General features: G+C 42.4%; 1 protein-coding gene across 4 annotated transcripts; it reads left to right on the forward strand.

The window, feature by feature from the left end:
* The first annotated feature begins 42 nt into the window (after positions 1–42).
* On the forward strand, positions 43–26695 carry ppm1aa (protein phosphatase, Mg2+/Mn2+ dependent, 1Aa). Of its 4 annotated transcripts, XR_011979604.1 has the most exons (8): positions 46–389; positions 2871–3739; positions 5744–5861; positions 5979–6090; positions 7450–7507; positions 12660–13481; positions 14139–14156; positions 16907–17417. XR_011979604.1 is itself a non-coding variant. In XM_072677271.1 (6 exons), exons 2-6 carry the CDS (start codon positions 2888–2890, stop codon positions 23606–23608), a joined length of 1176 nt encoding a protein of 391 aa, XP_072533372.1. In that variant the 5' UTR covers positions 43–282; positions 2871–2887; the 3' UTR covers positions 23609–26695. The 4 variants fall into 4 exon arrangements, 3 of the variants coding, with proteins under 3 accessions (XP_072533372.1, XP_072533371.1, XP_072533373.1); XM_072677271.1 differs by lacking the exons at positions 12660–13481; positions 14139–14156; positions 16907–17417 and adding an exon at positions 23573–26695 and having other exon boundaries at positions 43–282; XM_072677270.1 differs by lacking the exons at positions 12660–13481; positions 14139–14156; positions 16907–17417 and adding an exon at positions 23573–26695 and having other exon boundaries at positions 44–389.

The raw sequence follows: 26695 nt of genomic DNA on the forward strand, positions 1-26695 counted from the left end.
TCCAGTGCGCCAAAAAAAAAAAAAAGCAAGCAAAGCAGCCCCGAATGTACATCCGGGTCCTGGCGCTGCTGCTGCTGCTGCTGCTGGAGGAGTCGGGGTTGTTTGGTTGCTGGGGGCCGGAGACAGCCTCGGCCGCGCGCTCTATCTCAGCTTTTTAAACACCCGTCCCGGGTCGCCTAATAAACCGCAGGATGGCTGCCGGGGTTCGGAGCGGGGGTGTCCGCTCTTATACACACTGAACCCACAGTTCGGTTTCTCCCTCCACACACACACTCCAGCCCGGTGTGTTAGCGCCCCGTCTCTCTCTCTCTCTCTCTCTCTCTCTCCGCTTTCTTCTCAGTGTCTCTCTACCCCCCCCCCTCTCTCTCTCTCTCTCTCTGGGATTTTAGGTAAGTTCTGTCCTCCTTGTTTACTAAGAAACCTCCGCTCGCTCGCGCGTGTCTGTCTGTCGGTGTGTGTGTGTGTGTGTGTGTGTGTGTGTGTGTGTGTGTGTGTGTGTGACCCAGGCTGGAGGCCTGACCCGGGCTAGTAGCGTTAGCCATTTGTTTACACGGCTTTAACTCGCCCCCCCTCGCTCCTCTCCGCACCTTCACATCATTTCAGTCGAATTATAGAAATATTGATCATTTCTGCCGATCCCAGATTTATTAGTTTATATAATTCGAGTTTAAAACGCTCACTTCTGTCAAGCAGGTCGAGTTTGACAGCTTGGAAAGAGCGCTGGAATCAGCTAGGCTAGGCTAGGCTAGGCTAGGCTAGGCTAGGCTAGGCTAACTGTGCTGTTTAAACGCTGCAGTATTGCAGAGTTCGACCCGAACTGATATTGTTTTAGGATGTTTATCATAAATCCCATTTATTGGTGATTTAAAATGTGTTCCTTTGCTGTAAAGAAGAGAAGAAGTGGAGAAATGAAGAATTGGCTAAGCTAGCTTAGCAGCATTACGTAATGCCTGTTCATTTCAGCTGAGGGGAGATTATAGTGGAGATAAACCTTCATTAAAAATCTCCATTATCTTTATTTTTTTGGGCTTCACTGCTGTCCAAGTCTCTTATGTTTGCTATAAAATAGCAGGTTCGACCTGCCAGCATTCAGGACCCCCCTGAGGATGAGCTAGAGCCAGATAACTACATCAGATTTGCATAATCAGTTCAATGCAAAAGCTCCTGGAAAGCATTGCAGAGACTGGCCCAGGTTTCCCAGCAGAACATCACTTTGCACAGGTTCTGTTGGCCCGGTTTGCTTTTTGCGGACGGGTCAGTGTGCAGTTCTAGGCATCCTTGCCTATTTTTAGTGCGGAGGAGTGTGAGCAGTGTGTTGCAGAGATAATCTTACTGCCATACAAGGATGGCAAACCGGCCGTCTCACTTTGAGAGGGGTATTTCTATCAAATGGGAGCTTACATAATTGATTGTTTCACTTAAGCGAGTGTATATTTGATTCACTCCACAAAAGCCCTCGGTGTGTGTGGTCTGCGCCTTGTGTGTCCTTGTGCACTTTGTGTGCTGTGTGAACATTGTGTGTTAAAGTCGGTCTGAAAGTGGAGTGTTTGCTTGTGTTTCCAGCCATATCACACACAGCGTGCCGCTCATCTTATCATTTAAAAGACTACCTTCTTGTTCCAGGACTTTTGCCAGCTCTGAAAACATCTTCTGAATGTTAGACGGTGTCATTATGCACCAGTGGGCGGGGCAAAGTAATACGAACCAATGATAACGGAGAGAGAGAAGCTCTGCTTTACTCAAAAATACATTTTGTCATATTGTATGAAATGTTTGGGATCCAGTCCAGGCGTATTTTTAAATAGATGTTGGCTATTTTAAGCCCGATCCGTGTCCGATCCTGTGTTTTTGCCGCTGTGCCGCTGTATTACAGCTCTATAAACGCTGTCCCCCGTTGTTCCCAGCCCGCGGTAGTGAGGAGAGTTGGGTGTGTAATAATATGTACATGTATTAATATGTAATATCTGCAGATCTAGTCAGTATTAAGCAGTTATTACACGCAAGCAGCTCGTAAACGGCAACAGATTTCTGCTCATTATCCATAGCACACAACTGGGAGCCTAATGATCGGACTGGCTTGTAAGATATTAAACACCGAAGTGATCAGAAATGAAATGCATAGATCAAGAATGTTCTATAGTTACTATAAGTCTGTAGTATTATATTAATTAGATAATACACCTACATGATTAAGGTAAGACGTGTTGTTTTAATTAGTACTGCATTAAAATCCCTTTATTTTTAGATGCAGTTTCTATAATCAGACATTCCGGACTGATTGATTGATTTAATTTAGTCGAGACTTTTCTTAAAATGAAATGTTTTATAGTGTTTAATATCTTATAATCGAGTCAGACTCTCCTTTAAAACTGCAGAGGCTGTAGAGATCATTTGGGGTGTGTGATATCTGCTGTTTGTGAGCTGCTAATATGTAATCTTATTATATTTACAACGCAAAGCTGCGTGGCTAAAATAGAAAGGTTCAGCCATAGTTTGTAAGTTTTTAGGCAGCCGTGATTTGAGAGTGAGAGAGCGACACATTGGCAAAAACAAAGGATCGGAAGTGGATCGAGCTTAAAACAGACAATTATTAGGATAGGCCTGAACCGGCTGAATTGAATAGCTTCTTCATCACATGATTGAAAATGTCATTGAATCTGAAAATGTGTGTATTGCTACGGAGCTGTTTATTACTACTGTTATTAACTTTTCACTTTGGTCATTTGGAGACCATCCTGAAGTCAAATCATAACATTGTTATTATTAACAGTAATGATAACGTCAGTAAATATTACACTTGTCAATACATTTTGATGATAATTGATTTTTTTTTAAAAGTCAGATCCTGACCTGCTTTTCCTCTTTTAAAGATTCTTAAGCTGCCAGGATGGGTGCGTTTCTGGACAAGCCAAAGATGGAGAAGCACAATGCCCATGGGGACGGTAACGGTCTGCGCTTCGGCCTGAGCAGCATGCAGGGCTGGCGGGTGGAGATGGAAGACGCCCACACGGCCGTCATCGGCCTTCCCAACGGCCTGGAGCCGTGGTCCTTCTTCGCCGTTTACGACGGTCATGCGGGCTCTCAGGTGGCGCGCTACTGCTGCGAGCACCTGCTGGAGCACATCACCAGCAACCCTGACTTCAGGGGTGGTGGTGGCGGCGGCACGGAGGAAGAGCCGAGCGTGGAGAGTGTGAAGTCAGGCATCCGCACCGGCTTCCTGCAGATCGACGACCACATGCGACAGATTTCGGAGAAGAAGCACGGCGGCGCGGACCGCAGCGGCTCCACGGCGGTCGGCGTGATGATCTCGCCGCGCCATGTCTACTTCATCAACTGCGGAGACTCGCGCGGCCTGCTGAGCCGCGGGGGCGCCGTACATTTCTTCACGCAGGACCACAAGCCCAGCAACCCTCTGGAGAAGGAGCGCATCCAGAACGCCGGCGGGTCCGTCATGATCCAGCGCGTGAACGGATCCCTGGCCGTCTCCAGGGCTCTGGGGGACTTTGACTACAAATGCGTGCACGGTAAAGGTCCTACGGAGCAGCTGGTGTCGCCAGAGCCCGAGGTGTACGCCATCGAGCGCTCGGAGACGGAGGACGAGTTCATTGTGCTGGCCTGCGATGGGATCTGGGATGTGATGGCCAACGAGGAGCTGTGCGATTTCGTCCGCTCACGACTGGAGGTCACCGACGACCTGGAGAGAGTCTGCAACGAAATAGTGGATACCTGCTTGTACAAGGTGAGGGGTTCATACTACAATATGGGCAAAATACCTTATTGTGGTTATATTGAAACTGATCAATTTCATTGATTTGTAAGATGAAATGAGAATAATGTGTGCGTTTTTGGGTGCTGACCGTGCATACCTTAATTACCGCTTAATTGGCACACTACACCGTTAGACAGCTGGTTTATATAATTACTTATTATGTTATAACAATTTAAATTGTTAAATATATGTTATGCTTTACATTATTCTAACGTATATTATATATATATATATATATATATATATATATATATATATATATATATATATATATATATATATATATAATAAATACTACATGTTATGATAATCTAATATTAATTTGCAGTCTTTTATTCAAATCTTCTGATAGTGTTTGAAGTCTGATAGTGTTTGAAGTTATTTTCTCTCCATTTGCATAACTGTGTTACATGCTGGTGTTATGTTATGATATGCTAAATATCACAGTAAAATCACAAAAAAACAGTAATAATGATAGTTTCATGTTGCTGGATAACCCACATGCTCATTGTGACAGACTGTAGTACACTACAGGAAGCATAGGGGGTGCTCTATAATGCTCTATAATGTTCATATGATCCACACACTCATTCTGACAGACTGTAATACACTATAGGAAGCGTAGGGGTGCTCTATAATGCTCTATAATGTTCATATGATCCACACGCTCATTCTGACAGACTGTAATACACTACAGGAAGCGTAGGGGGCGCTCTATAATGCTCTATAATGATCATATGATCCACACACTCATTCTGACAGACTGTAATACACTACAGGAGGCGTAGGGGGCGCTCTATAATGCACTATAATGTTCATATGATCCACACACTCATTCTGACAGACTGTAATACACTATAGGAAGCGTAGGGGTGCTCTATAATGCTCTATAATGTTCATATGATCCACACGCTCATTCTGACAGACTGTAATACACTATAGGAAGCGTAGGGGGCGCTCTATAATGCTCTATAATGATCATATGATCCACACGCTCATTCTGACAGACTGTAATACACTACAGGAAGCATAGGGGGCGCTCTATAATGCTCTATAATGTTCATATGATCCACACGCTCATTCTGACAGACTGTAATACACTACAGGAAGCGTAGGGGTGCGCTATAATGCTCTATAATGTTCATTTGATCCACACACTCATTCTGACAGACTGTAATACACTACAGGAAGCATAGGGGGTGCTCTATAATGCTCTATAATGTTCTATAATGTTCATATGATCCACACACTCATTCTGACAGACTGTAATACACTACAGGAAGCATAGGGGGCGCTCTATAATGCTCTATAATGTTCATATGATCCACACACTCATTCTGACAGACTGTAATACACTATAGGAAGCGTAGGGGCGCTCTATAATGCTCTATAATGTTCATATGATCCACACGCTCATTCTGACAGACTGTAATACACTACAGGAAGCGTAGGGGGCGCTCTATAATGCTCTATAATGTTCATATGATCCACACACTCATTCTGACAGACTGTAATACACTACAGGAAGCGTAGGGGTGCGCTATAATGCTCTATAATGTTCATTTGATCCACACACTCATTCTGACAGACTGTAATACACTACAGGAAGCATAGGGGGCGCTCTATAATGTTCTATAATGTTCATATGATCCACACACTCATTCTGACAGACTGTAATACACTACAGGAAGCACAGGGGGCGCTCTATAATGCTTAATAATGTTCATTTGTGAATTTTGTCACATTCATGACCAGTTTTAGTGGCACATTAGAAACTTTTTACATGTTTTGCTGCATGAGAATGATGAACACACACCACCTAATAGGCTTTGTCCTCTTTCCTTTGGGGAACATTGGGAAAATGTATTTCCGGAATGTTGTGGTGCAGGAATGTGTGGGTGATTTTTACATACTGATGATGAGCCTTAAGTGGAATGCCATGCTAATATTTCTTCCTCTCTTATGATGCTTCAGGGGAGCAGAGACAACATGAGCGTTGTGTTGGTGTGTTTTAGCGGCGCGCCGAAGGTTTCGCCAGACGCTGTGAAGAGAGAGGCGGAATTGGACAAATACCTGGAGAGCCGTGTGGAGGGTAGGAACAACTGCAATGCTGAGAGACTGTAGCTCCGCCTCATCAGTGTATATCGTATATAATAATATAAGACCTACATCTAAGTCTCTCTCTCCCTCTTTGTCTCTCTCCCTACAGAGATCCTGAAGAAGCATGGTGATGAGGGAGTGCCCGATCTTGTGCATGTGATGCGAATGTTGGCATCAGAGAGCATCCCAAACTTACCGCCGGGAGGAGAGCTGGCTAGCAAGTGAGTCTTTCTTTAAAGGGTGCAATTTTTTCAAATTCTCTGCAAAGTGAAGTGATAAGTGTGCTGTAGAGAAAAGAATTTAAATATTTACCCTTTATGGTATTTAGCTGGTGCTTTTATCCAGAGCGACTCTCAGGGTTACTGGTGTAGCGCAGCATAGTCCTCTAGATAGGGAACTGAAGCCCAGTCTCCCACAGGGTGTGGAAACTCGCTGGCAGTTAGTGGTGTTATCCGTTGTGCCACACCAACCACAAACCCTGTGGAAGTTGTGCTGCTTCTAATACACACATGCATCCTGTTTAACAGGTGCTTGATAATGTAACTGTCCAACCCTGCCTCCAAATCCTAGCTCTCAGTGAGTGAAATCATCCCACTTTGTTGTAATCAATGGCTGAGGCTGCGGTCCTTTCCTAAATCCACCCATAATTCATCCCAGACACACTGACCAGAGTTCCCACTTCACCCAGTTTAACCATGTTCAACTCCAGCTGAAGAACTCCGCCCATCATGTGTTGTTGTTAATGAGGCGACCAATAAAATGAGAGGTAATGTGAAGCGGGGTTAAGGCAGGGCTGAACAGTAGGCCAGATTTACTCATGTTTTGAATTAATGAATTCAGCATCCAATCAGAGTGTTTCTGCAAGGTTTGGTTAAAACCCTTGAGAAACAGGCCCCTCAGAGCCCTCAGTACCGCCTCAGGCCCTTCAGCGCTGGCTCAGGCCCCTCAGCGCTGGGTCTTGCTGAGTAGTTGAGTGTATAAATATGAGGCTGTGTCTTTTTGCTAGCTGTGGTGTTCGGGGCGCTCGTTGCTAATGTCGCTAATGTTTACATGGGCTGAGTGTGAGGAGCTAAACCTGCCGGACTGATGTTTCCTCCTCCAGAACGAAGCTCAGTGCTGGTCCTTGGTCGGCCCAGTCAGCTGGTGTTGGCATGAAGAGACGCTCGGCTCCTTCTCTGCTTTGTGAAACTCCTCACAGGAGGATTCTTAGCGGGTCAGACTCTGATACGACCGAGCCGTTAAAACTTGTGAGCGACGGAGGGGCTTCCTGACATGCTATCGGTCCTCCTGTTGGCTGTGCTGAAGCTCAGAGAAGGTTTCTGAGGGAGGTTTTAAAGTGGCGAGCGCTGCGTTAAACGGTGCAGGAGGAAGCTTGATAATTCTACTGTTCACCGGCTCGGGACTGGTGTATTAAAGTGATTTTGGGGAGGTGATTTGGGGCAGAGCAGCGATCAGTAGATAGGTTGTACTACAGAATAGAAGGACAGGCCTAGTCATTTTTAGGCAGAAGGTAAAATCACAATTCGGATTTCATGTGATTTTCATTGATTTATTTTTCTCTATTTATTTTTGTACATCAGGCGAAGCGTCATCGAAGCAGTATATAACAAACTTAACCCCTACAGGAGTGAGGACACAGTGAGTATTCCAGCCTGGCGCTGTGTGTGTGTGTGGTGTTGCTTGTTTGCTTGTTGCTTGCATGTCTCTTAGATGAGTGTGTACTGTGTTAAAGGGGGTTGGCTGTTTTAAACGTTTGATAGAGGCACTGAGAACCACGAGATGATCATCAGTAGATCTGCTCTCATCCATTCCATCCGTTTTCTTTCCCTCATTCTGTTCAGCCATATTTCTTTCATCATCATTACGGGAACCGTCTGAACTGGGAACAGATCTGAACATCATTCTTTTGTGATTTTCAATTCTTGGTTTCATCTTCTCAAAATTTGGGTCACTTCTGGTCCTCTGTTTAGTTTAATTATCTGTCGTCGGCTCAATCGCTGGACTTTGTGGTGCCTCTCCTTTTATGAAATCTCAATGACGGTAGATTACCACCAGGGGTGGACGGTATGGCAGGACATGTTTGTTTGTTATTGCAAGACATCACTCGACATACTCGGCTTCTGTCATGCACTGATCGGCCATAACATTAAAACCACTGTCAGGTGACTTAAAGAAAACACTGATGATCTGGGTCCAGTGGATCTGCATATTAGGCAGTGAGGGAACAGTCAGTTCTTGAAGGTGATGAAGCTGCTGAAGCAGGAAAAATGGACAAGCGTAAGAATCTGAGACACTTTGACACTTTGAAGCAAACTGTGATGTTCTAGACAGTGACTGGGTCAGAACATCTCCAGAACATCAGGCAGGTCACGTGGGGTGTTCTCTCCCAGTATGCAGTGGTCAGTACCTACCAAAAGTGCTTTAAGGAAGGACGACATTGGGTCATGGACCCTCAAGGCTGATTGATTCTCATGAAGGTCCCACCTCACAACTTATGGGATTTAAAGGATCTGCTGCTAACGTTAGTCTTGGTGCCACAGCAGGACACCTTCAGAGGTCTTGAGGAGTCCATGCGCTGACCGCTCAGAGCTGTTTTGGTTAGGCATTATATTCGGCAGGTGGTTTTAATGTCGTGGCTGATTTTATTTATTTATTGTTTACAAACTGGTTGTTTCTATTCAAGTATGATGATTTTTGTGAATGTGAAGCGTCGAGATCTTGCACTGTTGCCATGCTGTCCATCCTTAGTGCAACATCTACACGGCTTTTAGATGTTTTGATTGGGAGTAATGGGTTTTATTTCTACTTTACTTTTATTATCACCCATTTTACTGCAAGACTACAGTAAATGCACATCAAATAAATGGAATATATCAGTCGTGTTAAGTGTACACACCTCTGTGCTTAGCCTGTGTGTGGAAGAAAAAAGCAAAGCTTGTGTCATTTGTGGACCTTGTTTTTTCAAAGCTTCTCCAGTCAAGTTGTAATTTCTCGTTCGCAGTTACACAGCGAAGGGTCTGTAGAGGTGTGTAGACTTCCTCCAGGCTCTGTAGTGTTTACTGGACATGTGCAAAGTAGATGCTGTGTTAAGTGAATGCTATTAGTAGGTGTTTAGAGCTGTAGCCTGCTGGCTGGTCTGCAATGGTGCCACTTGCGACTGTAAGGTCAGCTAATCTCAGCCTGCTGTCCTTGAACCCCAACACTTGCGCAAAGCTCATTACATATTGAAACTTTCACAAAAGCCTTGTATCGTCGCTTTTCACTTTTCTTCATAATGTGAGTCTGGAAGTTTTTTTTTTTTTTTTTTTTTTTTTAACATTGTGTCAGAAATTGCTTCAAACTGACGTCTCCAGTGGAGGTCTTTTGACATTGATGTCCATTGAAAGCTAAAAAGGTTTTGCAGATGCAAGGTTTTTACAGCAAAAATGCTTGTTCTGTAATAAATCACATTGGGAGTCATGAGGCCTGACTGATAATATTGGTAAATACTGTATTGACAACCCTTGGTTTAATCTGTATCTGCAGATGTATCACCCATGCCAGCATTTATTGTCCCGGCATTGTTATATATGGTCTCTCAATGACGAGACCTCCTTACACAGGTGTACCGCTGGCTGAGTAATAGAGCTGGCTGAAGATTCCCCATCATCTAAACTACCAACTCACACAACTCCGAAATCACAACTCCCTAATGCTGCAAGGATTATTACTCACTAAGGTGTATTACTCAGTAACTACAGGGACCTCTGTAAAAATATTGGGTCTGTCAGTAGATAATTTACCATTCGGCCTGCCTGCGGGCTTTAGGCTTTATAAGGGGTTAATAGACTTCTGAACTAACCCAACCAGCAGCTTATTTGTGTATAAACCTCACGCGTCCCGTAAAATCTCTGAAAACCTGGAGCCAATTTTTTTTTCCAGGAAAACTCCTGGAAAGTGAGAAAATTACAATATTAAATTGTCCTGGAAATGTTGGTGAGATCTAGGAAAAGTCGAGCTTTGACTCCATTAAGATTGACAGTTTATTCAACCCCAAATGATCTGAAGTGGGATTTGCATTTTTTGGAAAATACATTCATGTCTTTGCTGTCAGACAAAAAACTAGTATCTCCATTTGTGCGTTTCCGTTTTGATGAAATTGAAATCAGACGGTTATTATTTTATAATTTTATATTATTTTACACTTCCACGCGTCCCAAACCAGCAGCCTGTTTGTGTATAGTCATGCGGTGGTTATTAGCTCACTGCGCTCACTGACTTGTGAGGAAAAGTGAATTTCTGTCTGTTAGCCCTAAAAGTAAAAATCTGAGTCTGAAAAATTAATTCCTGTGTTTTTAAAAGGCTGAATAAAGCCGTGGTCAGCGGCGGCTCGTCTGGTAGTTTGGTAGTTGTCCTGTGTGACTAACTGGGCTGAATTGCTAACTTCAGCTGCTACAGTAGCTTTGAATACATTCATATTATTTCACATTGAGTTTGACAAATATTAAAATGACCGGTTTTATTTTGACCTCCTAAAAACGTTGACCTTTTGAACATTGTTATTAGCATGACGCACATGGCAGCTGTTGGCCAGTTAAATTTCTAGTTAACTTATTTAGCGAATTAGCTTTTGATACAAAGCTGAGGTAAAATAAGCAAAGCTTCTCACTAAAAGAGTACCAGCTCGGCCAGGCATGCTAATGTGGTTATCAGAAGCTAATGATGCTAAAACGCAGCTGCTAACTTTACCTGTTTGCTGTTAAACTTGGACTATGAGCACAAAAACGGTGTGGCTAGTCCTCTCAGGTTAGCATGTAGCTAGTGGTGTAGGCTATGATGCTGACTTGGCAAACTAGCAATGCTAACAGTATTAAGTCAGGGAAATTTCTGCTTAAACTGTCAGTTTTTCTTTAAAAACACAAAAAAACACCCGTATCTGAATTTTTTATATTTTTGGCTGAATAAATTTGAAATGAGCAGCTTTAGCTAGCTGTGAAACACACGGCTCAGGCTTCTCTTTTATTCCAGACGAACATTTCCATCTACATTTCATCCGTTGTTCCTTTTTACTTCATCGTCTAATCGTTCGTTCGTCCGTTCGTTTGTTCTTTCGTTTCATTTTCCTCTTAATTAACCGCCGCCAGACGCTCCTTTAGCTGAGTGGAACTGTCGGTGGAGTTTTACAAGCCCAAAAGAACGAACAGCTTGACCGAACATGCTAACGTGATTAAGAGCTAATGACACAAATAATGCTATGCTAATTGACAGCTACTTGCCAGTTAAATGAATGGTTGTGTGTGGGGAGCTAATGTTGCTAATTGGAAACAATCAGTAGCACAGTGCTCATCAGTAGCTGCCAGTTAGCATTGTTATTTGGTTGGGTTTTGTTTGTTGTTAGCACTGTTTGCTCTTGATGCTAGCGAACTGCACGCTTCTAGCTGTGTCGAAATGAATGGCATCTCATGAGCTGCTCGCTTCTCTTGCTTAGCAGGCTGGCCTGAACCAACATGCTGAGTTAGCTAACTGGCTAGGAGTCAAAGCTAGTAGCTGCCAGTTAGCATTATTTTATTTGCTACTTAGTGTTTTATTTTGATTTATTGTCCAAAGCTTTTCCAGCCTTTAGTCATTTTAGCTAAATTCAGTGGCTGGTTGCTTTTATTGCTTAAAAGGATCTTAAACCAACAAGTTGAATTAGTTAACTGGCTAACAGTGGAAGCTAATAGCTCCCATTTAGCATTATCCTAGTTTAGCTACATTTATACTCCGGACTTACTTTAATAGTTTTAGCTTAGGTGAGATAGGGTGGCATCTCATACGCCACTCACTTTTATCGCTGCAAATGATGGCTAATATCGCAGACAGTGCAGCTTTTAACGTTGTTATTAGCATGTCGTTCATGGCAGCTATTAGCCAGTTTAATTTCTAGTTGCCTTTGTTAGAAACTGCACTTTATTTAAGCTGAGGTAAACTAAGGAAAGCTTCTCACTAGAAAAAGTAATAGCTTGGCCAAACATGCTAATAATGCTAACTGTAGATGAAAACATCACTATTTAGCAAAAAACATGATTGTAATTGGTGGCTGCCAACCTGTCCTATTCCCTGTTAGCCAGTTTAGCACATTAGCATGTTTGATTAGCTGTTGCTGTGGCTGATGATCGCTCAGCTGAGGTCAAATAAGGAAAGCTTATAACTAAAAGACTGATAGCTTGGCCGAACATGCTAACTGGAGATGAAAACACCACTACTTGGCATCTAGATGCAAATAACAAAATGCAATTAGCTAACCTGTTCGCTGTTAGCCAGTTTAGCACATTAGCATTGAAGCCCCTTTATTTTTCTGAATGAATAATAGCTTGGCCAAACATGCTAATGTGGTTATCAGAAGCTAATGTTGCTAACTGTAGATAAAATCACCACTACTTAGCATCTAAATGCAAATGACCTAATGCTAACTGGCGGCTGCTAACTTAACCTGTTTGCTGTTGGACAGTTTAGCGCATTAGCATTAAAGCCCCTTTATTTTTCTGAATGAATAATAGCTTGGCCAAATGCTAACGTGGTTATCAGAAGCTAATTATGCTAACCATAGACGAAAACACCACTACGTAGCATCCGGTCGCAAATACTAAGACTGTAGTTGGCGGCTGCTAGACTGTCCTATTTCCCGTTAGCCAGTTTAGCGCATTACAGTCAGTCTGGTCAGCTGTTCGTTTGCTGTAGCAGCTTTAGCGTCTCTGTCGGAGCTGATGAGTTAGCCGAGGTGGATTTGGGTGGCGTCTGATGAGCTGCTGTCCTCCTCTCTCCACTCAAGGATTCCGCGTCCACAGACGATATGTGGTAGCGTTGATCTTTTAAACCCGGACACACAGTTTACAACCCTCCAGAACCTGCACCCAGACCCACTACAGCTCCGGCCTCCGCCCGCGGACCGCCCAGAGGGATCCGCCAGAGGAGGAGAACCGGTCCACTTTCACTTTGTCTCTCACGCCATCGCTACGTCTGCGGGAAGTGGATCAACGTCCACCCATCTCTCTCTATCTGTCTCTCTCTCTATCTGTCTCTCTCTCTCTTTATCTCTCTCTTTATCTCTCTCTATCTGTCTCTCTCTTTCTGTCTCTCTCTCTCTATCTGTCTCTCTCTCTCAATCTGTCTCTCTCTCTCTTTATCTCTCTCTATCTGTCTCTCTCTCTATCTGTCTCTCTATCTGTCTCTCTCTCTTTATCTCTCTATCTGTCTCTCTCTCTTTATCTCTCTCTCTATCTGTCTCTCTCTCTCTCTCTATCTCTATCTGTCTCTCTTTATCTCTCTATCTGTCTCTTTCTGTCTCTCTCTCTCTATCTGTCTCTCTCTCTCAATCTGTCTCTCTCTCTCTTTATCTCTCTCTATCTGTCTCTCTCTCTATCTGTCTCTCTATCTGTCTCTCTCTCTTTATCTCTCTATCTGTCTCTCTCTCTTTATCTCTCTCTCTATCTGTCTCTCTCTCTCTCTCTATCTCTATCTGTCTCTCTTTATCTCTCTATCTGTCTCTATCTGTCTCTCTCTCTCTCTCTCTCTCTCTCTCACCTGTTATAAACCCAGTGTCCCTCGACCCTCAGCATCGCCCTCCTCCCCTCAAACCTGCAGCTGTAGTTCAGTTGAGTTTCTTTCTTTTTTAGTTGTTTTTTGTTTTGTTTTTTTGGGGCTGTAATTAATTTGATTCACATTTCCTTGTGTGTTTGTATATTTCAGTTTTTTTAATTGTTTTTGTTGTTTTATTATTTTTTGTGAAGTGCAATTGTCTTGTACAAAGAAAAAAAGCCTGTATCAAATGCAGCTTGACATTAAATAAAAATAAAACAATAAAAAATTACAAAACGTCAGAAAAAGGAGAAAAAAACACGTCAGGAAAGAGCGAACCTTTATGCACTATCTGCCTTTCTGTTCCTTAATCCTTAAAAACAACCCCACCATCTGCCCCCACCAGGATTTAAAGCGTAAGGTTCTTGCATAAACATCCCCTCCCCTCTCCACGGAGAACCCTGTTCTATCTTGCCTTCCCAAATCTTCATTTTCAGTTTTATAATAGGAAAAAAAACACAAAAAAGTTGATGGTATTTTTAATTTTTCAATTTTAAAAAATTTCAATTTAATTACCTTTTTTTTGTTTGTTTAGTTTTTTTTTGCTCATCAAATAAAACGGGTAAATAAATAAACAGGCTCACAATGCCTAAAGCTTGCTTTTTTTTTTTTCTTTTTTTTTTTTTTTTATTGAAATATTGGAATTTACGTTCTTTCCTTTATCGGCACATAGGACAACGCAGCAGCGATGGTGAGTGCCACTGTCCCGTCTTACCTGCTACTGTCTTTTTCCAATTTTATTCAAAATTTATTTTTTCTACATTTTCTTTTATTTTGAAAGAAACCGTTTTAACTCTTCCTTAAAACCAAGCTAAGCTCAAGTGTGTGTGTGTGTGCGTGTGTGTGTGTATGTGTGCGTGTGTGTGTGTATGTGTGTGTGTGTGTGTGTGTGCGTGCGCGTGTGCATGAGCGAGAGGCCGCGTGGTCAGGATGATGTGTGAGTAGCATGAGAACGCCAGGCTCCTGTTTCCTCCCTCAGTCTGTGGTGCGGATTGGTTTCTCTCGGTTTCGTTTCTGTGGACCGAACCCAGCTTAGAGCTTTACGCTGCGCTCCTCCGGAGTTCTGCAGCATGGTGGAACCCTGGAGTGCGTCTGCACACGTCTCTCAGCACTCTTCTTTTTTTGGGGGGGGGCGGGGTGTTGTGTAACAGGCTTTGGGAGTGTCTTTTATTGCTTACAGGAAAAACTTGACCAAACATGTTAGTGGTGCGGTTAGAGAAGCGGTGGTTGGCGGACAGGTGAAGCCAGTGTCCTCCCTTTCCATAAATACAGTCAGTCAGTCAGTTCAGACATGTTGGGTGTCTGAAGTTTGCTTTTTTTATTGGACTCTGCAGATGATTTATGGCATGTAAACAACGACACCACCTCAAAACCAGGTCCCGAACAATTTTAACATTATAAGCATCATTCAGAGAGACTGCATTCATATCATTTTATGGAGCATTTCTATCTGAGCCAGATATCAATCAAACAGCATATATACAGCTCTGGAAAAATGAAGATACTTCCCTACACTGTCAGTTTCTCTGCTTTTACTTTGAATAGACAGTGTGTTTAGGGAAATTATTTTGCTTATTTTATAAATTGTATTAAAAATTCCATAAATTCCAAATAGAAATATTTACTATTTACAGCAGAAATGACAACAGCTCAAAAACAGCTGCTCAAATAATGGAAAGAAATGATTATAATAACTATAATGTAAAGAAGTTATTATTCAAATTTAATCACAGCATTAATATCTGAACTTTGGGAGCATTCAGAATCACTATGGTGAAATAACCTCGATGGCCAATCACAGCTCTCATGTCTCGGCCGGCTCTCCACACGTCTTTCACACTGCTGTTGGGACTTTATGCTGTTCATAGTCTGCAGATTCAGCTAACTCCGCTCTGTTTGATGAAATACCTGGAGTAAAACGGCTGCCAGAAATGTAGAGATGCAAATTTAAGAATAAAAATTCTCTTAGTAGTTTTTCCAGAGCTGTATATTTATTAATTATATATATCTTGAGTTATACCTCAAATAACAGGTTATTGGTGATGTACGTGTAAATAAGTCACATTCTGTACAAGAATACATGTTTCAGTGCACAATTACTGTTTATTTTCCTTAATTAAAAGTATTAAATTACTTCATTTAAAGGTAATTGCACCGTAACTTTTATTTAATTCCAATATATTCAATGTAATAAATAAATAGAAATTGTTTCTAAAATGTGGAGGAAATGTTTACGTTTAAGTTTGTATGTTTTTGTTGTTTTTATTTAAAAAGCAGTTTGTATTACTTTTAACTGCTGAATCTCTAAATTTGAACATTTCTCTTATAATCTCTTGTAAAACAAGAAAATTAAGACGCGTTCTGTATTGTAAAATGTTTATATTTTTAAAGCTTCATTTAAATTGTAAACGAAGCAAGATAAAAGTGAATGAATTTGCCACTTTAAAAATAAAAAAGATTTATTTTTTTGTACTAAATAAGTATTAAAACTCGATATCCTTAAAATACTTTAAAACACAGTAAACAGGTTATATACTCTTCACGTCGCTCCGTGTTCTGGTACGAATTTATTCACTTACTAAAGTTACTTACGTTACTATACGTACTATACGTAACTACTTTTATATCACTTCTCCTTTTAAAGATCCAAGCAGGAATGATGGTTAGTAGTGTTTTACTCATTTTAGTTTAATTAAGTTGAGTATTATTCATCATGTATGTGAAAGTGCTCCAGCTACGCTACATTTTAGCCCTGATGAAGCTAGCTTGTTGTTTCTTTGAAAAAAAATAAAAAAATCAAACTTCAGACATCAAAAACTCAGGACTCGACTGACTGTGTTTGGGGCGATAAGGGCTGGGAAAGCTACATTCGATTTTTCATTGAACAGCAAATGGAAGCTAGCCGCTATTGATTAGCGTGGTGCATTTAGCATTTAGCATCATGCTAGCTTGTTTTCTGTGAATGCTAGCCTTGTTAGCTTTTGCTGACTCCACTATTTCCTTTCACTGACTGATGCAAGAGGTGCGAGCACCAGCACGCTGGGTTTTAGCTTTTTGGCTGAGGGGTTGCGTTGCCCAACGGACGAGTCCCGCTCTGGAGTGTGTGTGTGTGTGTGTGTGTGTGTGTGTGTGTGTGTGTGTGTGTGTGTGTGTGTGTGTGTGTGTGAGAGTGAGGGAATGCTTACAGCTTTGTCTCTGGCTGCTTGTTTCATTTTATGGCGCTTTCAGAAACGTGGATTGTAAAGGACTCTTATTTTGGCTAGTGATGTAGATAGGTAGGAGTTAGTGGACGCAGATGTGCAGATCTTGAATGTTGTGCGATTTAGCAAATAGTTAAACCCTCGGCTACTGCTGCCCCCCTCCTGCCAGTTCACCACCTTCCCTCACTTCAGTGTCACTCAGTGTTTTTTTAAGGATTTTTTACTGGTTTTTTTTTTTCAGGCTTCAGCAAAGAACAAACGGGAGCGCGAGGCGGAGAGCTTGTCTGGTGTCTTGTTTCTCGGCTCTGGGACGTTTTTGTGTCTCTTACTAAAATTAGGGAACATGTCAGAACACTGTTTGCTGCTAGAGTGTGTGATTGATTGATCAATAAACTGATTGGTTGAGTTATTGGGTGATTGGTAAGGTTTTGCTGACAGTTGACCCCTTTTTTGACCTCTCCTCCCAGTCTGCCCATCCAGGCGCCACCTACTAATGTGTTCTGTTGTAGCAACTGTTGCTAGGTGGTAAGGTCACTGGTAAAAATCCCATTCAGCTCTGATGAGAGACTGTAGCTCCGCCTCCTCAGTGTATATCACAATACCTACATTTAGAGTTATTAATATTCACCCTAATGAGAGACTGTAGCTCCGCCTCCTCAGTGTATATCACAATACCTACATTTAGAGTTATTAATATTCACCCTAATGAGAGACTGTAGCTCCTCCTCCTCAGTGTATATCACAATACCTACATTTAGAGCGTTATTAATATATATTCACCCTAATGAGAGACTGTAGCTCCGCCTCCTCAGTGTATATCACAATACCTACATTTAGAGCGTTGTTTGTTTATAGTGATGTTTATTTTGTATGTGTGTGAATGTTAGCATGGTGGCTAGAAAGCAGGATTGGGGATCAGATATTAAAATGGAATGCAGTCTGAATTGACATATACTTGGACTGTGATGTCGTTAGTAGAGAATTACATTGATTTTGGAGTCATATTGGTATAAGAAAATGGTATTACTGATTTTTAATAAATGATCTGTTTGATATTTATTTTAAATATAAATTCAAGAAATCTGCATTTTAAAATGAGGCGGAGCTACAGTCTCTCATTGGGGTGAATGTTAATAACGCTCTAAATGTAGGTATTGTAATATACACTGAGGAGGCGGGGCTACAGCCTCTCATTAGGGTGAATATTAATAACGCTCTAAATGTAGGTGCTGTGATATACACTGAGGAGGCGGAGCTACAGTCTCTCATTAGGGTGAATATTAATAACGCTCTAAATGTAGGTATTGTGATATACACTGAGGAGGCGGAGCTACAGCCTCTCATTAGGGTGAATATTAATAACGCTCTAAATGTAGGTATTGTGATATACACTGAGGAGGCGGAGCTACAGTCTCTCATTAGGGTGAATATTAATAACGCTCTAAATGTAGGTATTGTGATATACACTGAGGAGGCGGAGCTACAGTCTCTCATTAGGATTGAATGGGATTTTTTACCAGTATTCTGTAAAACTTGGTGAATCTAGCAACAGTAGTTGTGTGCACTCTTGTGGGTGGAGCTTGGAGAGGTCCCTTTTTCGATGCTGTACGACCCCTGTGGAATTGAAGGAGTATTCTTTTCTGCAGTGAGAAAGTAAAACAGATGGTTACTGTACTTGTATAGATATTTTCAGGTATGTTTGTTTTTGTTTTTGTTTTGGTCCCATATTTGCCTGAAATTTGATGTGGCTAAATGGTTACTTTTGGGTGTTACTTTACTGAGGTATGCGTGTCCATCCCGCTAAGATACCGTTGTTAGGGGTTAGATTTCAGTCTGACTAGTTTGTTTTGGACATAGTAAACCGGTCCAGTGTGTTTGAGTACTTGTGTGGGAGCAGTTTAATAGTCTTGGACTTGTAAAACTGGTGATTAGGCCTTGAGTTGTTACTTGAACCTCACAGGGTAATTTCCTAAACTTTCCCAATTCGAATTGTAACAAAACTGACAATCTTAACAATGTGTACCTAATCTGAACACAAAGTGCCCCCCTTTTCCCCTGGACTGTAGATCTGTAGCACTTTGGCGTGTCTGTATGTAACCAGGTTTGGCCAAATAGTGAGCAGAGAGCTCGTTCGAGGGCGTTTTTGTACACGTCCGATCCTCTAAACTAAGCGAGAATCACAGTAGTAGTCTGAGAACACAGGAAATGTACTGCCAGTATGTCTTTTATTGCGCATCGAAACTGTGTAAGATCTGCTTTACCAATGTGGACCTGTCATATGATGCCTCTAACAGCAATCTCCTCATGCTTTTCACTTGGTCTGAATAAAGCATTTATAACACAGCACCTACCGGTGATCTTATTAAGCCTGATTAGGCTGAATTAACTCTCTCAAACTTTCTTATCAAACACTTACTGTGCTGCTATTTCTGTTATTATACAGATAAAAGGGGAACTTCATTACTCAGACTGTGAGAAGACTTTAATTAAAGTCAGGGGTTCGGTGTGAAACTGAGCTTCACTGTAGAGAAACGTACCCACTCTGATTTCTTTACAGTGGAGGTGAATGGAAGCAGGCCTCGGTCACCATGACTACAACACAGGCACAGCCCATAATTTCTCTCCTATCTAAATCCACCAGTGAAGCTAGAGTCTTCTGAGTTTTATATGGAGTGATGATGATGATGATGATGATGATGAAGGTAAAATAGTGGAGAATCTCAGCTAATGCAGTTCTCTTTAGGGACTACTTTCTGTAGCCGCACTACACCCTGCAGCATGTATCCCTCCACCATTTTAATGATCTGGTTCTAAAAGCAGGTTCTAGAGCCGAACTCTTCTCAGAACTCTGGTAGAACAGTGTCTCAGGCATCAGGCAGCGTCTTCATCACCATTAGGTGAAGAAATTTCTGTGAGGAGCTTTTATTAGAGCTTCAGACGTCTGCTTCCCTTCACCTCCACTGTGGAACCACAGCTCTGACTGGGGGAGCTTATCTAGAACCTCCACTGTAGAACTCCAGCTCTGACTGGGGAAGGTTATCTAGAACCTGTTCTCTAAAGTGAACTGTTTAATTTAAAAAAAAGGAACTGTATGTTGCATGGCCAAGTTTGTGGAAAACAAAAAGTTTATCTGAAATCAAGGGTGTTTGTTGCCTCTGCTCATCTGGGAAGGCTAACTGGACGTTGGAACATTGCTGTGATAAGGAGGATTTGGTTGCATTCAGCCAAGTGAAAGTGAGAGCATCCGTGAGTTCACAGACTGATGTTGGATGATTAGTTCTAGCACTGTATGAGTAGCCCAGCTGGGCACCAGAACGTGTTGTCCACAGGATCCACATTGACTACACATATGGATGCCCACCAGGGTCCGTGATGGGACCAGAGGGGTAAAACATATGCCCCATCTAGGTTGTACCCTGCACACCGGGCATAGTTGGGACCCATGTGAGGTTAGGGTGGGCTGGGTCCCAGTAAAAGTGCTCGTACAAAGCACCTGGAACCCACCTAGCCCACATTACACCTATGTGAACGCCATATAAGCATGTTGGTTGGTTGGGTGGGCACGGTAATGTTAGGCTCATTTACTTACAGGTGCTCCAGAGTGTCCCGTTCTCATGGCCAGTGGAGGTTATACAAGCTGTCCGATCGCAATTGAAAGTCCTACATGTACCTTTAGAGGTGTAGTGGGGTTGCCAGATTACCATGTATCAGTAGATGCAATTGATGTTGCGACCAGGCTGCCCACATGAAAGGTCACGAGGGTCGATATTTGCCCGGTGAGAGTCCTGTTTAGTAGGCGCTGCTCTCAGTGTCGCTCACAACAAACCGAAGGTAGATGTTCTGGCGATGTTGATGGTTATGGGAATGGACTGGACATGCCTTTTTATGTAAATACCATGCAGTTAATTTAGCCTTAATCCTCCCAGCCCTCCTAATCCATCCCTTTTCAAGGAGTAGTTCGGTGAACAATCTAAGAAACGTGACCGAGCTCTGACTCTTGATTCAGTCAGTCAGTCAGGACATGTTTGGTATCTGACGCGAGCTTCTTTAGTTTAGAACTGGAGATGCTAGGCTAACACTGCTAATAGACACTGAACTTTGACTGTCGCCAAATGAAGGGATGTGGTTTAGGAGACGGTGGAACTTAGTTTAGTCTAGAAACCCAAACAGAACCTTCACCACAGAGCTGAGGAACGCTGGAGGAACCGGAACCACTTTCACCTGAGCACAGTAAGTGGTATCACTCCACCCACTGTGCTCCAGTCTGAAAGCGTAACAGCTTTATAGAGCGAGATGAGATTGGTGACAATCTAAGTGCAGTGTTTGTTAGCAACGTTAACCTAGCATAGCCTGCTGGAAACTAAAGTAGTACACATCAGATACCAAACATGTCTTGGCTGATTGACTAAATCTGGGGTCAGAGATCAAAAATGTTTCCTGAATTTATTCGCTGAAGTGTCTCTTTTAAAGTCTTAGTTTGGCTGGATAATAGAATGTACAGATTTCTCCAGTGTACTCGATCAGCCAAAGAGGCTACGCGGCTAATGCAGCTAAGACGTAATGGAAGTGTATTACCCACCAATTAGCATGCGTCCATTTTCTGTTTGAATATTCGGCCTTCTTCAGTTTCCCTGTTTATAGAAACCACAGCAAGTCTATTGGATATGACTTTCTCAGAGCTAACCAGTGGACTATAGGCTTCATGTCCCTTGTTATCTAGATTAGCCTCAGAGCTAAAGAGGACGCAAATGTCCAATGCCCAGCATGTCCTGTCTGATCGACTACTTTATTTTGGGGGTGGATAATTATGTAAATTCAATTTCTGGCCAAACTTTGGCTTTAATTAAGAATGTGTAAATGAAGTGATCTAGTGTAGGCCAACCCCCCAGTGCTGAACCTCGTGCTTTTGTGTAAAGGCCGACCAGTTTCACAGCTAGTGGTGTGTCCACTCTTCTCACACTCTCTCACACACACACACACACACTCCCACGTAACCACGCCCTCTTTTTTTTCCCCCTTTTCTGCACGTCGGTTTGGTTTCGGCTGGTTTTAGCCAACAGTTGCCCTAAGCTAAGCTATTTTTATGATTAAATGATTAATATGTATATTTGTATTCATTTATAAATATGTACACAGAATGAAGCGAGTTACCAAGGAAAATCGCTCCCTCTCCTAACACATTGTGAACCCTCCCCAGCCCACCAGGCATCCTTTAACCGTCTGACTGTTTAGTTTTTTGTTTTTTTGGGGTTATTGTTGTCATTTTAATCTTTTCAGACTGGAAATAAAACCTATTTTATTTGACGCTGGAGTGTCGTAGTTGTCCTTGTAGGAATACCTTCATTCCTCTTGGGAACAATGGTGCAAAAGGTGTTCTTTAATGGATACAAAAAGTTGTCTTGTGGTGGGGCTAAACGGCTGTAGACTGGATGGGTGAGGTTAAACTGCTGTAGGCTGAATGGGCGGGGATACATTCTTGTAGGCTAAATGGGCGGGACTAAACGTCTGTAGTATTAATGGGCAGGGCTAAACTGCTGTAGGTTGAATGGGCGGGGCTAAACTGCTGTAGGTTGAATGGGCGGAGCTAAACTGCTGTAGGTTGAATGGGCGGGGCTAAAGGGCTGTAGTATTAATGGGCAGGGCTGAACTGCTGTAGGCTGAATGGGCGGGGATACATTATTGTAGGCTAAATGGGCGGGACTAAATGGCTGTAGTATTAATGGGCGGGGCTAAACAGCTGTAGGCTGAATGGGCGGGGTAAATTCTTGTAGGCTAAATGGACAGGGCTAAACAACCTATAAGTCGAATGGGCGGAGCTAAACGTCTATAGTGGGTATGCTTAGATGACGTTAGTGTTGGTTTTTGTGACCTCACATAAAACAATATTTACAAGCAACATCAAAGTCTTATTTTTTAAAAAGTGAGGAAGCCTCTAGAATCAATCTAGAACCTTCAGATCCGCATGTCAACTCTACTGAGACAGCAGTCAAGGACGCTGGAGCAGGTAGACGCTTCGTCGTCAAAGTCTGCAATCAGGAGACGCTTTCATGAATGGAAGTGCAAAGGCTTTCTTCACGATGTCCAGTGAACATCTGGACAGGGCTGCCCAGACCCGGAACAAGACTCGCTGGACTGATGAAACCACGATCAACGTGTACCGGAATCATGGTAAGAGAGGAGTATGGAGAAGGAAGTAAAGAAAGGGTTCATGATCCAGTGCATATTAATGATCTGTCAAACATGGTGGAGGCTGTGTTATGGCATGGGCATGTATGGCTGCTGATCACTGGTGCAGACTGTTGGTAGAAGTTGCAGGCTGATTTCTAAGACGTCCTGATCAATAAGTCTCGTCAGATCGGGACACAATCATCCTTTCCCCGTTGACGTTCTTGTGTGTTAAGACGTTTTGGTCAACAGCCATTGAAAATGTATGTGTATGCGGCAATCTTCGGGGCCCAGGCACCGTATTGTTTGTGAGTACTGTATATCTGTAGGTGATACTAGGGGGACAAGCACCACTTAGCTTTAGCTATTAGTGTCACATCTACCCAAAAGTGAGACACCTGCTCCTCCACTGTTCTTGCAAGCAACCCTGGAGTTTGTCCCTCTGTACACGTCTGGGAAGGCTGCGGTTCAGGACGCAGCCCGTGTCTGTTGCTGTTTGCGAGTTTGTTGTGGCTAATGAATGCTAATGTGGTAACAGTGTGCTAACTACAGTACTACACATGGCATGGGTTGCTGTGCTAGCGTCTAATCATAATCATAACACTAACTGTGTTGTTAATGGACCTCGTTGCCCTTCTGGCCTGCGATTGGTCAGTTTCTCCATACCTGCATGAAGTCCTGCCTAATTTGATTCGTTTGTCCAGTCAGGTGCACTTTGTGTTCTCTCTCCCCTCTTCTTCAGGATCCTGACATCTTTTTCTTTCGAGGGTTCAGTTAAAGGCCGACGACCACGTCCACCATGACCTCAGAACGACGCGGAGGGTTTAATCTACGACTGTTGAATATTTAATGTTATTTAAATGAGTTTCCAGTAAGCTTTACGGATGGTGGTTAATTAGCTAGGACAGAAGCACGTCTTCATCGTTTGTTTGTTTGTTTTTTAGTTAGTTTTTGATTCTTGGTGCAACTTGACTGTTGTGTTGTTTTATTTTTAAGGGCCGAAAGTTTCCACTCTTTACTCCTGAAGGAAGGCGGTGGCACAAACGGGGGGTAAAGGGGACCATATTTGGCTTTCGAGTGCTGAAGCATTTGTTTTTTCTGCACACATATTTTAGTAAATGCAGTGGTTCTACAGTCAGGTGCATAAGTATTTGGACAGTGACCGTTGTTGTTCTGTTGCCCCTGTACAGCACCACAATGGATTTGAAATGAAGCAATGATAGTTTTAGAAATTATGGGCATTTTTGACACAGTGTCTCCCTACTAAGAAAATTTGAAGAATTTGATCAATTTGAACTGATATGCAGTTTCAGGTGTGGCCAGGTGCCCAGTTATTTTAAAATAAAAAAGGAAGGAGATAAAATGTCTAGCGTTCCAAGTGAAGAGTGAAGGGAAGGAGTTAAACATGGTGGAGGTAGTGTTATAGCATGGGTATGTATGGCTATATGTAATGGAACTGGCTCACTTGTGTTTACTCATGAAGTGACTGCTGATGGAAGTGAAGTGAAGTGAAGTAAAGTGAAGGTGTTCATCATTCATTGAAAACCCATTCACAACATCTAGTCAAGTTTTAAAAATAAGGTTTTACTTCAAAATCCAAACCACTGGTAACCCTCAAGAACAGAACCTCCAGATTAGATGGATGGAGAATGTCTGAAAACCTGCACAGATCTGGAACAGGATCATTTTCTAATAGTTTGTAGATTTTTCCCTTTTCTCTCAATTTGGTACTGCCAGTTAACACACCTGTTCTTGGCTCCCCCAGCACTAGCAATGCTTTCAAACTGCTGCCGTCACGCTCTGAGGAAAGGGCCGGGTCCCCAGCTCTGTCACACCAGCTAACCTAAGAGGCCTGTGCTGGCCAGCATTGCTTTAAGAGTGATGAGGAGTGAGAGAGAGAACACGGCCTGTTGTTCTCTTCCTGACTCCGGCTGCTGATGGCAAAGCGACACGGGTCGGGATTCGAACTTGCGATCCCCCGGGTCTGAGCCACTCTGAGCCCTCTCCACCAAGATGAACTTTTACCAGAGTGATGGGAGGTGAAGTGCAGGAAAGGAAGGGTTTATGACCTGAAGCGTACCACATAATCTGTCAAACATGGTGGAGGCAATGGTTTTATGATGGTTCATGTTTATTGATGATTATCGAAGCTGATAGACTTTCTCCAAAACTGATAAGATGGAGCTTTACTGTGCGGGGTAATGGGTAATGAACCGATGACCAAATGACCATACGGACATAAGCAACCAGGAGCTTCTGAGGTGCTGTACAGAGGCATGGTTATAAACATTGAGTGTCCAAATACGTCTAGACCTGACTGTATGTGTAATGCACACGGTCATAGAAATGGGAGGATTTCTGCATGCAGTTAGCACAGTGCTAATAGGTAAGGAATAAGCTTTCATTAAATGCCTCAGCAGACCTTATGTCTGGAATTTGGGAACTGGATCTTTCCACCAGTCCACTGCTTTAAAACTCGCTTGTATGAACCATAGGGATGTCATAAGAACCGATACTTCGATACCGAGATAACAAAATTCTTAAAAACGTGACTCTGCTTGTTTTATATGATACCAAAGCCACCTGAAACTTGCGTCCGACAACAGATTACGTTTTCTCACTAAATATCAGAAAAATTGGGGTATTTTTTTCGGAACTCTTTGTGAGCACAGAGGCCTTCTCATTTTTCCTAATCCACCTCAATCCGCCACGCCCACTTTAAAAAATGTGACTATAAAGAATTCCAGAATAAAAGTCCTGAGCCCAGATAACACTAATAACCACAAATACGGTAGACGATACTGTATTATTTTCTTTTTTATTTGGACTACTGCCAAGTGTTATAATAATATTATTATAAATATGCTTGTCAATCTAATCTAGCTGATCAATACAGATCTTTTATTATTGCATTTTCAGCTTAAAACACTCAAAATTATACATGTGTATAATTTGTGAACAGATGTGAACCGTTTCTGTAGTCCTTACAAGCAAACAAAAAATAATACTAATTAATTAATTAATATATCTATATATATTATAATAATACAAAAATACTAAATAAAGAAAAATAGTTATATTGTCGTGGTATTGAAATTGGTATGGAGAATTGACGAATTTTAATAGTATTGGTACCGACTTCCAAATCGATGGTATTGTGACATCCCTAATGAACAGTAGTGTGATCTTGCACTCTCACCACACTGCCCGACAGCTTCTTCCTATTGACTGCTACTGCAGATGTACGGTGCTGTGAATGCGTACGCCAGTGTTTCCCTTTTCTTCATCATCAGGTTAAACACCAGAATGTTCAGGAAAGGTTACTTCGGGAACACAACTTGGAAACCTCTGGGCTTATGGATACAGAAACCCAGTAAGACCAAGAAAACCAGACCAAAGGAAAGGCCCAGCCACAGAGGAGCATTTTCACACCTAACTTGACCAACAGCGGTGCTCGTCTTCCCTCTACTGTGCAGCTATATACACACTGATCAGCCAAAACATTAAAACCACTGACAGTGATGTGAGCAACAATGATGATCTGGGTCTAGGAGGGGTCTTTTCGGCAGCAAGTGAAAAGGTGTTCCCGGTATGCAGTGATCAGTACCTACCAAAAGTGCTCCATCTGTTTGGGTGGCGCAAGAAGGACCTGCTCGGTATATGGCAGGTGGTGTTAATGTTATGGCTGATCGGTGTGGTTTGGGGCTGTTTCAGACACTCAGCCGTCAGAGGTGAGGGATTGAAAGGTGGACGGTAGAAAGCGGTGTTTATAGTGAGAAATGTGTGTTGAGAGTTCAGTCTGACCTTTGACCTGTACTGACCTTATTATTGTGACTTGCATTGTATTAATAAATAATTAAATCAA

The sequence above is a fragment of the Salminus brasiliensis genome, chromosome 4, assembly GCF_030463535.1.
Source record: "Salminus brasiliensis chromosome 4, fSalBra1.hap2, whole genome shotgun sequence".
NCBI classification, from domain to species: domain Eukaryota; kingdom Metazoa; phylum Chordata; class Actinopteri; order Characiformes; family Bryconidae; genus Salminus; species Salminus brasiliensis.

Excerpts from the sequence above, each read along its gene's own strand:
- ppm1aa (XM_072677271.1), top strand. The coding sequence starts at position 2,888 with ATGGGTGCGTTTCTGGACAAGCCAAAGATGGAGAAGCACAATGCCCAT. Across the intron at positions 3,740-5,743 it reads TGGATACCTGCTTGTACAAG|GGGAGCAGAGACAACATGAG; the intron begins GTGAGGGGTTCA and ends ATGATGCTTCAG. Across the intron at positions 7,508-23,572 it reads CCTACAGGAGTGAGGACACA|GATCCTGACATCTTTTTCTT; the intron begins GTGAGTATTCCA and ends CCTCTTCTTCAG.